This window comes from Rutilus rutilus (assembly GCF_951802725.1).
Source record: "Rutilus rutilus genome assembly, chromosome: 14".
Taxonomy (NCBI): Eukaryota; Metazoa; Chordata; class Actinopteri; order Cypriniformes; family Leuciscidae; genus Rutilus; species Rutilus rutilus.
The window spans coordinates 21,996,511-22,008,522 of NC_140219.1; the positions used below are offsets into that span (position 1 = coordinate 21,996,511).

The window sequence follows — 12,012 nt, forward strand, 5'->3', positions numbered from 1 at the left end:
TATTTGTCGCTGAATCTTATCACATCGCGTCTGGTTAGGACGTCAGCCTCTTACATGTCAGAATTCAAGTGACAAATTATGTTTTATAAACAAAGTTTAGGAGGAGCACGTTCAAATGGTCTATCAAATCAGAATGAGTCTTTTTGTTTTCTAGAAGAAAACAATTGTGTATTTAAATGCATATATCTGAATTTTGTGAACATTTAAATTTAGTGTACACAAGAGTACGTGGCATCACAACTAATAGAGATGGAGTGAAAGCCTCAGATCTCTGATTTTAATTTCATGGAGTCTTTAATGTTTCAGTGCTTTTAAAAATCCTGCCCTTTCGAATAGATCACACTCATTTGTCACCTCCGGTTTGCTTAAAATTTCAGGATTGTTTGAGTGTAATGACTTCAGTGCCTTGGCCATCACATGCCTAATGAAGTGATAGTTGTTTTTCATGTTTTTTTTTAGCCCTTGTCAGAACTACAACAGATTTAACAAGCAATTTTCTGATTCTGCTCCATCAAAAGCCATTTATACTGAGCAAATGTCACTTGCAAATGCCTGGTGAATCAGTGTTCTTTATGCGTAGACGAGGCTTTCGGCGGGGTTGGAGATTGTCTTTTTTGTGTCTGAAGTACTTGCCCCAGCATGGATGATCTTTTCATTATCATGAAGTGCTAACCCAGGGTCAGCGTGCACAAAGTTATGATTAGAGCAATCTGTAATCTTCGGCATTTAGTTAATTATGTTGCTCTCGAGGCGGCCATCCATGTCAACTTCAAATCCCTTGAAAACTGTTGCCATGTATTTTTTTAATCGTTTGAGGTGTAGTCATAACCTGCTGTCCCTGTGAGCGGCGGTACCATGAAAGCAATGTTCTTAAAACTAATCTCCATTGTTCTAAATTCAATGTCATTACTCACATACTTCACTGAGCCCTTTGGCAACAAAATGTGAAACAAGACAAAGTGTTTTCACCTTCAGCTGATGAGAACATACAAGTCTGTCACTGACCTTTGCACTCGCTAGTCATTTGTCTCAGTAGCTGATATCTTTTTTTTTTTTTCTTTAGAACGTACAACGTTTGTTCATTTTGCAAAAACATATGGTTTTGTTTAGAACTCATCTAATGATTCATTTGATTGGTTTTGTGGTTTTTAGAACTTGACTCAAAGCAAAGGGTTAAAACAACATCTCCTCGGTCTCAAAATCAAGCATATTAAAGGTGCATTAAGCAACTTTTCATGTTAAAAATACCCATTTTTCTAACCCATACATGCTTAAACAATTGCCTGATGGGCTGAATGAGCCCTTCTATGATCACTGCGATTGCCTCTAGAATCCTATACAGTAAAATAAATAAGAGGGATTCGGGACGGAATCGACTGGGCGTGACGTCATGCGCGTTCACGCTCACCTGGTTATGTCTGGCAGGTTTGTGTATTCGCCGCCATTATCCGCATCAGCGAAGACAACTCGAGCGACTTTTGCAAAAGTAGAAGATGGATTCAAAGAGACCGGCTTCTAGTTCATCCCAAACCCCAACGCAAACTCCATGTAACCGCGTGCACAACTCTGGTTGCAGTTTCGCGTGTCGCCAGAAGGGGGCATAGTTCTGCAAAAACTCAGAGACTTGCGCAATGCACCTTTAATGTATTCAGGTGAGTGGAAATTAGAGATGTGCGCCATTTAAAAGAATTAACATTTAAAAGTTATAGTCTATGAAGACAGTCTGTAAAAGGGATCCATTTAAAATAGCCTACTTTATCTATTAATCAAACAGTCAAATCTCATTCTGAATTCCACTGAAAATGGGTATATACATGTGCTGTGTGCATTAAACGTAAGCGTTAGCGTTAAACTTAATCAGCATTTGCCAATATAGACATAAAGTCAACTGAATCAAGAGGCAGTGCTGAACCAAGTACAAACTCAATATTATAAACAGAATCCCTCAAATAAATGTTGGTTAACATAAATCAGCACATATTGTTTTTTGTTACCTCGCCACCACTTGCATGTCCGTGTTTGAACACACTTCTTGTGTAAGAAAAGTACACGACAGGCCGCAAAATTTTAACTTGACATGCACTGGCAACTAAACATTATTTTAAAGGTGCAGTAAGCGATTTCTGAGAAACTCTGCTGAAAGTGGATCGGACTGAGCAGAAGGGGGCGTATACACTCATAATGGGGGAGGAGAGAGAGAGAGAGAGCAATAGGGAGATTTGAAGAAAGACTGTAGAAAGAGAGATGGATAAGAGACATTACAAAAGAGAAAAGGTCAGAGCAATATCACTGGAAAAAGAAGGGTTATGATCAGGCAAGAGCTTTAGGACCCACATAATATTAGAAAAGCTTTCCAGCTTTTCTATGCAACTAGGGCTGAACGATTAATCGCAACAAAACCGCACACGATTTGCGATTATCTTATGCGCAGCTTGTCAGTGGAGTGCGGCTGATTGGTAGTAAATACTGCCCCATTTGAACGCCAGAGGGCACTCTCACACAAACACGATAAATATGCCCCACCGCAGAAGTACAATAATGCGCATCATTCCAGGAAATCCCTATCGCTGTAGCTGAATAAACAGAAGATTGAAACGCTTTGATTAAACATGACTTATAAATACACCACTGCCTTATTCTGTGTAAGAAGGCACATCATCTCACAGAAGGAGGAGCTCAGCTGTCGTTATGAAGTGAGTTTGGAGTAAATGCATGTTATTAAATGTTGTCTGTTGTTGGACAAGAGGTTCATAAATGCTTCTCATGTTTTGGAAAGATGTTTGACACGTGTTGTTTTATCAAATGCACATTATAAGTGACTCAAACTCACAGTGCTTTCAGATGGAGCAGTGTTTACAGAGCCGTACATCAATGACAAACTGCACATAAAAAATAATCGCAGCCTTTGCGATTTTAAAATCGCAATAAGCCATGTCGATTTAAGTGCGATTACATGGAAAGTGCGATTAATCGTTCAGCCCTATATGCAACCTATATGACCTATGCGAGAAGGCCTGAAAACGGATACCGTAGTTGCGTTTTTTCTGCTCCATATGTGTTTAACATTGGTTTTGCTGTTTCACGGAACTAAGATCTGCTGTTGTTGTAATGTTAGCTATCGTAACAGGACAGTTTTGAGTGTCATTGTTTTTCTGGCGCTGGTGTGCTGCTGGCGACTAACAATGAACTATTGCTTGTATATACTCTTGTGTACTCTGTTAATTTTTTGTTCTTCCTTGTCGTTTGTTCGCCATCTTCACTTTATTTTTCACGAAGCATTAATTTGCTTGGCTTGAGCTATGATAAAGAGACATCCTCTTTTGCATTGCGTGTTGGTGCATTTTGTGGGCGGAGCAATGAAGGGAGGGGTGTGTTTGTTTGGGTTGATTTCAAATATCAACCGTGTTTCTCAGAAATAGCCTACTGTCCCTTTAAGGGTATTCTATTTGTTTGGATATTGAAACAGGATCTGTTGTTATCAAGGCCCTGTCCCAAATGGCACACTTCATGCGCACTTTCGGTCTTGTGGACTGGCACAATGGCTGCCGCGTGCGTGTGTCCGTTAAGTCCGTAAGACCGCAGTGTGTCCCATTTGTCATTTTTAGATCTCAGAAGGGTGCTCGCGAGCGCCTCCATGTGGTCGATTTGCGCCCTTGATGCGCACTTTTGCCGAGCCCGCACTGATGCAGACTCCGCAGCAGACTTCTTCCCGACAGTCAAAGCGGCATTACGTCACGAAAGTGTGGACTCAGAGGAAGACCGCAAGTGCTTAGGGTTCCATTTGGGATAGGGCCCAAGTTTCTCCTCTTTAAACTGGTCAAATTTCATACTGGTATTGTCCCTCATAACCGGTAGTATAACACGCAAGCTTTAAATGTTATATGCCAATTTGACATAGCTCTAAGTCAAAATGCTGCCTCACCTTGTTCGTCTTATGAGTGGCTGCGAGTTACATGGAGAAACCGAATGCATGCCAGGTCTGAGGTAAAATTTAATTATTTTCTTTCCTACCTATACACTGTAAAAAAAAAAAAAAAAAAAAAAACCCTAAAAGAAAAATATACTTTGTGAAAAAACCTGTAGTCTTTTCAATGTCGAGTAGTTGGAGCAATATTTTTTTTAGTCGACTGTAGTGTCACACATCCCTAGTAAAAATAATAACAAGAGAGGCAGCTCATGTTTTTCAGCTGAGCTTGTGTGCAGATCTGAAGAGATGTCTGTTGGTGCCTTACTAGTTCATGAGCAGCAGCAAACGAGAAAATTAAGCATAATGCTATTTCACGGTGCTGCACTGTTGGAGATCACCCCTGCCTGGATCTGCAGAGCCATGATGACAGGAAGAGACTGCAGAAGCTCTATGGGTCACTCCATGTGAGTGCTCACATATTTGTTAGCCTATTCATGGGAACATGTTATTAGCCCACACTTCCAACGATGAGTATTCAGAGTATAGCTTAATTTGAAAACCATTTAGAGAACACATTTTTATATGTGTGAAAATGTAGGGGTCATAAGATTTGTTTTTATGTTGTTGTTTTTTTTGTTGCATGTATTATTACAATTCAAAATGACTACTTCTAAATATATTTCATTGACATTTGTCAATAATTGAAATAATTGATGTTTTTAAATATATTTTAGAATTTAATGAAGTGATGGCAAAGCTGTATTTTCAGCATCATTACTCCAGTCTTCAGTGTCACATCCTTCAGAAATCATTCTATGCTGATTTGTTGCTCAAGAAACATTTCTTATTATTATCAACGATGAAAACAGTTCATATTTAATAGTTAATATTAACTGTATATATTTAGGAAACTGTACTACTTTTTTGGGGGATTTTCTGATGAACAGTTTTTGCATTTAGCAAAAGAACAGCATTTATTTGATTTTTTATATATATATATATATATATCTTTTACTGTGACTTCTCTGGCAATTGTGTTTTTTTTATTCTTTAAAATAAGCAAATATCAACTAAGCCTAACCACACAGTATGGTGACAAAGATGGCTATATTCTGTTCCTGCCAGAAATCACAGCACCTGAGGTCCCGTTTGTTAAACAATTCACATGGAATTAGTTTTTTTACAGCTTGTTTTTTATAGATCCTATTAACCCTCTGTAAAGTTGTGCAGCGTTGGCTTGTAAATCCCGCAAAAACGACTGTTCGCCACTGAGAATGCGGTCGGTGGTCCACAGATACCTGGCTGAAAGAAATGGGGTTGTTTCTGAATAACACTGATGTTGTGGCTTTGCTTGGAAGAAAAGACATGGCCATGCACTGATCTGTGACTTCCCTCTGGAGAAGAGTGGCTGATGTTCTTCTTCCCTCTTCTTCATGTTAATATAAGCACCATCTAATTCTCTCACAGAGCAATCCAGCCCCATCTGCACATTGTCTGGGTCGCCACCGGCGAGGGGCTTTGGCAGGAGTTGGCTTGCAACAGAACTTGGCTTATTTATCCTCTTTTTTATCTCTATGCACATACTTTTGATGGCGATGTTTTATCCTGTTGGACAGGCTTTGTTTGGTCTTGGTATCTCTTCTAGCAGCTTGTGTTTGTTTTAAGGATTTCTTGCATGGTCTTTAAACAAGTGATAATGTTTCACACACCTTAACCCATATGGAGAGGGGGGAGATGACACAGACATTTTCAACCCGCTTTGTATTGTTACAATGTCTGTAATATGTGTAAATGAGCAATGTTTGCTCATTCTCTGTGTTATCTGGACCTAGAAATTCTTGTATATTTGTCAGCAAAAGTCTTTTGGGATTATGTTTCGGTGTTTTCACCTGCTTGGTTGCTTTTGAAATTTCTCAGCAGTTTTGACCTAAAGATTTGAGATCTCATGAAGATTTGTGCTATCTTTAAAGTTGCACATAAGTGAAATGGTTTGTTCTTTAGATGTAAAGACATTTTATTTTACTTTTCAGTGTCCAAACATTCAAGAATGCACATGTACGTTTTATCAATGTATTGATACGTTTCAGAAATGTAATGTCTGAACAACAATTAACATTTAAATGTTCTTGTCTCCTCTTCATTTGCTTCCTTTTCCATTTGCTTCTTGCAGTCCATTTAGACTTACAATAGAGAGTGGAGCCTTGTGGCTGTACGTTTTCTTGAAATGTCCTTGACAGCTGTATTTAATCAATTATGACAGTAGATTTGGAATGAGTACAGCAATTAGAAGAATTAAAGTGATATTTGTGCAAATTTCTGGACAGCTGACTGTTGTCATCTTTACAGCAATAAATTGCAATGAATTTCCCTTAAGGGGCATTATGATGATTCAAATCAGATCCTGATTAAGTATTCAGTAAAAAGACGAGGGGAAAAAATGAATAAGACCAGATAAAATGGCTTTCAACAAATCATAGGCAGTTAATGATAACTTATTCAAGATTCAAACCAGTTGTGTTTGATTTTGAAGCCATCTTTAATCTAACTATTTAGCCTGTTAGTGTTAGGTGATCATATGCATGTTATTTCACTTTCCAAAAGCAGCAAATAAACTGTTTTACAGCTGCAAATCAAGCCAACTAATACATACTTTGTTTTAAGCAGGATCATGAAAAGTGCAGCTTTTGCCTTATTGTGGCTGTGCGGCCTCTGAATTATAGATTGCGTAATTCCCCAGCGACAATCTGCTGTTCTGTCAGCTCAGATCAGAGATGAACCACCTAACATCACACTCAGAGGTCAGAAGCTGCTTTCTGCGACAGAGCAGTGAACGCACACTGACTACCTCATAATTAAAATGAGAAATTAACCTCAGAGAACCTCAGAGAATGAAACGATGGCTCATGACAATATAGCTGCAGTGCTATATAACATTTCACAACATTTTTGGATCAAGAACTCTCTCTGTCTTTTATAAATACTAAAGTTTAATGTTTCAATGTTTGGACAGTTAAGTAATATTGTTTTAGTGTTACATTTGGGATGCCTGCAGTGTGGCATGACTTACTCCATCTAAAATAATTTTCATCAGTATTTTGCTTATTCTTTTATAATTAATATCCATACAGTTTTTGACAATTAAATAAAATACTAATTTTAATTAATTTGTCACTCCGCAAAACCATTTAATATGAACTATTGAAGGCAAAAAAGTATACTTTAATAATATACTTTACATATGTACTTCTCATCATTTGAAAGTTCACGCAAAGTGGATTTGCAGTGCAGAAAACTGTCTAGACATGTCGACAACATGAACCAAACTCTTCCAGGCCTCAGCTACAACTACAGTGTTTGTGGGCAGCCAATGAAGACCATAGGTTGAAATTATGCAAATGTGTTACAAACCTACGTAGGGAACCCTCCTCCTCATTCATTTTTTAAAGTTAGATATCAACCTTTTTAGCATTCCTCAATTAATTCATTATAAACAATATAACAATAATTTTTTTTTATAAATGAACGACCCCAAGGTGTGTATATTTTTTTCTGCACACCAATAATTGAATCTTTGATGACTGAATAAGTGCAATTCACCTTTATTCCACAAGGTGGTAATGTCTGATACACAATGATGAAGTGTCGTTTCACTCATAGTTACTGCAGGCAATAAAACAAAAGAATAGGAAGTATCATCAGCAAAACTTGAAATGGCTCAGTGATTTACTGCAGAGCAAGTACTGAACGCAATCAAATTTCAGTGTCACTGTCACTTGATGGTAGATCTGGTGAAGAAGTTGTCAGCGATCACAATATTGATTTTGATGATGTTGAAAATTATAGTATTGAGAATATGTTTGAGATGGCGAATATGAGCCAGATGCTGAATGTCCTGGGAAATTAGTTCTGATGAGGACAGTGATGATTGTATAAAACATCTGCTCAAACTGAACCCTTACAAGCTCCAAAAGGTAACAAATTCTGCTTTCTTTTATTCTTCTGTAACTGTTACTCTAATATCAGGGGAGTTTTATATTATCACGACAGGCAGAGATCCATCCATGTTAGATAGATCCTTGGTAGTTTTACTGAGTATCCAAGATATTAGCAACTTTTAACAAGTTTTTGTACAAGTATATGTACTCTTTACTCCATACATTTGTGATGAGTAATCTAATTACTCGTTACATTTTGCATAGCGCCTAACTTTTTCTGCAGCAGTTTATTTCTGCTACAAAATAGGCAATATCGCCATCTACAGGGTATTTAAGGTACTATAACTTGCGTGTTTTGCCATTACTCACACAAACTTGTCAACAAGACTACTTTAGGAATATGAGTGCATTAGCAGGTAGTTGCTGAATCGCAGGTGTTTCATGAGATGAGGACGTGGCTGCAGCAGGTGATGAGGCCAAAACCAGTACGGCCAGTGCAAGTAGGTCTTTGACTTTTTTAGGTTTTAATTATAGTTAATTATTTTATTCATCCGTCATATTGAATAGACATTTTTGAAGGATATTGGCTTACTTATGCCCTTTTTGAGCACTTGAGGTTAACTGAGACTTGAGAGTGTTTGTATACGTTCTTGTTTTTCACTGGCATGTCTCTTAGGTGTTGAGCCTACAATCAGTATGAGTAAAATACTTAAGTACTGTTAAAATCAGATACAAGACTTTTACTCCAGGTGTATTGGAATTGGTGACTAACTTGTAATGGAGTCATTTTCGCTGTAAGGTTTCTGTACTTTTACTCGACTATGGTTTTCAGATAGTTACTCTTTACACCTATTTGGAACGGTTATTTCCATAGTTAACTTGATACTCTACTGTACGTGACATCTTTCTGTTGATTTCTCAGTTTTGATTATGCCTCTGAAGTGGCAGTAACACAAACTGTAATGAACCTTCACAGCTTTGCATTCTGGATGCCAACCATAAGGATTTAGTTTTGTCAACTCACCAATAGTCTTAAATAGAGCAGTTTGGAGATGTGTATTTTGTTTTTGGAAACACATGCTCTTTATTTGCGCCAAGATTTATTTATTATTTTTTTTCTTCTTTTTTCTGTATTTTTAAATCACAATAAGGCCTTTATTTGTGTATCATAGTGACAGAAGAAAAGCATTTTAAAAAAGGCTGGTTTAAATTCCCTAGAGCATCTTGAGCATGTGCTAATGATTAACTTTTGATTCTTGATTTCTTTAAACATTGCTTCAAGAATATAATAACATTTGTTCTGCGTGTGTATTTTTGTATTTAATTCCAAACTTGTTTTCTTGAATCCAAGTTTGGTGTTTTAATAGAAAGCATATGGAGCAAGTTAACTGAAAGCGCATAGATATATCTTAGGTATATTATTTCCCTTCAAGTCTGAATACTCATATAAATGAAATGCTCAAAATAGACAAATAAAACAAACACAATCACATCAGTATCATTGCTTTTATTCTTTGCAGTAAATTTGACTTTGTGAATTCAATTGCTTTGCCTTTCATTTTTGGCTATAATAATGTCACTGGCTATCCAATGCATAAATATGAAAAAGCAAATAAATTGATATTGGCATATTACAGTCTAATGTGATATTAGATGATGAAGAAGATAAAGGTGCCCTGTTTTATATGGATCCCTGTAAAGGCTGTGCTTGCCCGTGGCCATCGTCTTACTGCCAGCAAATTAAGAGACTGCAAAAGGGTCACCTTACATACCAAAATCAGCCCCAAAGAGACAGAGGTTCTCCTCCTTTGAACAAGAAAATCTACATAGTGTTCCCAGATCTGCCTGGTTAAAGCTACTTGATCCACATCCTCCTCCTCCGTCTAAATTGGGCCAGTGGGTCGAAAGCAGTGGAGCCTTGCGAAAAAGAATCACTAGTTTGCATGACTGTGGGCAGTCTCTATCAATCAGAAACACAATGCTTAGAGGGAGAAACCGAGGCTGGAATATTCAGGCACACTCTTCTGACAGAGCTGCTGAGTATAACCGGTGTCTCAAGAAGTGATGGGAACAGTTTTATTAAAATGGATCAAATGATACTTTGCCATTCTTGCTGACAGTCATCTCATAACTTTGCTTATTTGATTTAGTTTATTCCTCCAATTTATACTTGGCAAAATAATAACTTTGGCATCAGCACACTACACTCTAAAAAATTTATTTTTCAGGTAATCGAAAAATGTGCTTCATGTGCTAAAAAAATTATGTATGTATGTATGCACTGTGTGTGTGTGTGTGTGTGTGGTCATTTCTAATTATCAGGTCAATAGAAGTAGTTGCTACATAGTGAAATACATTTTCCTGTTTCAACATATATATTTTTTAACTTTCATACTTTTTTTTTTTTAGAGTCTATTGGTGATTGATTGAACACTTCACCATTAAGGCAGCACTATTTTATTTTTATTTTTTTTTATTCTAAATATTTTAGTATTTTAATTTAGAATTTTTAAATAAAATTGTTTTTTTTATTTTATATTTTGTTTTCAGTTAATGTTCATTTTATTTGTCATGTAACAGTTTCAGTTTTAGTTTCATTTATAAAAATAACCCTGCTTTAAAGTAACAATGCCTTGTTTTCTGGTTTTACGTTGATTAAGATATTATACAATTATAAAATATGTTTTTCATTCAATAACACTCATAGCTGCAGCTCCAGAGCTGCGATCCTGATGCACAGGAACGAATATTCAAAATGAAGTCTCCTGTTCCTGGCTGAAAGCCTAAAGCCATTGCCTGCTCAGCTTGAATGCGTTGTGTTTGTGTGTGTGTATTTTAGCAGACCCAACGCCGCGTGACCTTTCACCTCCCGGACGGCTCTCAGGAGAGCTGCAGTGACAGCGGGCTTGGAGAGCAGGAGCCCAACAGCGGTGCCAGCACCACCCAGCCTCTGCCCTTGGGCTTCCCTCAGGACGAGTACTATGAACAGACCTCACCGAACAGCCGCACCGAGGGTGACGGCAACTCCGACCCCGAGTCCAGTAAGTACTGACCGCTGTCCTTTACCAGCACTTTTTCAGCAGCTGAACAGGCAAAAGGAAGAGGAGGTCACTACTGCAAATGGCCTCCAAGGTTGATGAATTGCTAAGCAATGTTTTTAGCACGGGTTTTTAATTCTTCATCTATGAACACATTCAGATGGTTGTCACATGTTTCTCAGGCCTAGTTCAAAAGTTTGAGGTCGGTAATTTTTTTTTATGTTTTTGAAAGAAGTCTCTTACATCAAGGCTGAATTTATTTGATCACAATTAAAATAACTGTTTTTATTTGAACATATTTTAATTTATAATTTATTCCTGTGATGGCAAAGCTGTATTTTCAACATCAATACTCCATTCTTCAGAGTCACATATCCTTCAGAAATCATTCTGATTTGATAGTTCTTACTTTTCTTAGTTAGATAGTTACTTTTATCAAGATTGGCAACAGCGGTCTGCTTTATATATATATATTTTTTTTGTGGAAACTGTTCCTGTTTTTCATTTGATGAATAGAAAGTCTAAATGTCCAAGATTTATTTGGACAATAATTCTTTTGTAACATTTAACAAACATTTCTTTACTCTCATTTTCGATCAGTTTAATTCCTCCTTGCCTCCTTACTGACCTCAAACGTTTGAACTAGTGTATATGCATGAATGCATGTAAACATATAACATTAATATCTCCATATATCTGAGTGTTTTATCACTTTTCTTTTTTTTTTTACTCAAAAACAAGACAGAAAAATAGCGTAGCCGCTATGAACCTGAACCCTGCATTTATGGTCTTATCTTACCTATGAATCAGTACAGGTTTTGAGTTCCATACTTCAAATCAATGGACATCTATTCCAGTTCAAATCTGACCATTCAGTTATATCTCATCCAAGAAAATCTCTATTTTTCTATCTTCTCTGAGGATTGGTTTTCCATCTTCACTGGTGCAAGAATAGAAATGCATACAGTTTATAGGGCACATTTCTGCTAAGTGAACATTATGCTGCCCTCTGCAGTAGTGCTTTGCAGAGCAAATAATGCATGTTTAGGGAGGGTGTTTATTTGCTCAAGTTGTTATTGTTTAATGAGGCGCAAAAGAGCTGGTTAGTATTTACTGCTGGGCTACTCTGTCT

At 37.2% G+C, this 12,012-nt stretch overlaps 1 protein-coding gene across 3 annotated transcripts in view; it reads left to right on the forward strand.

The window, feature by feature from the left end:
- The window catches only part of pcdh11 (protocadherin 11), a 179,162-nt gene that overhangs the window by 104,387 nt on the left and 62,763 nt on the right, over window positions 1-12,012 (forward strand). For 2 of the 3 annotated variants that reach the window (XM_084430315.1, XM_084430316.1), the window contains exon 5: window positions 10,682-10,883. The exons of the other annotated variant lie outside the window; for it this stretch is intronic. In XM_084430315.1, the coding sequence (XP_084286441.1) occupies window positions 10,682-10,883 (202 nt within the window). The remainder of the gene's footprint in view (window positions 1-10,681; window positions 10,884-12,012) is intronic. 3 annotated transcript variants of the gene reach the window in all.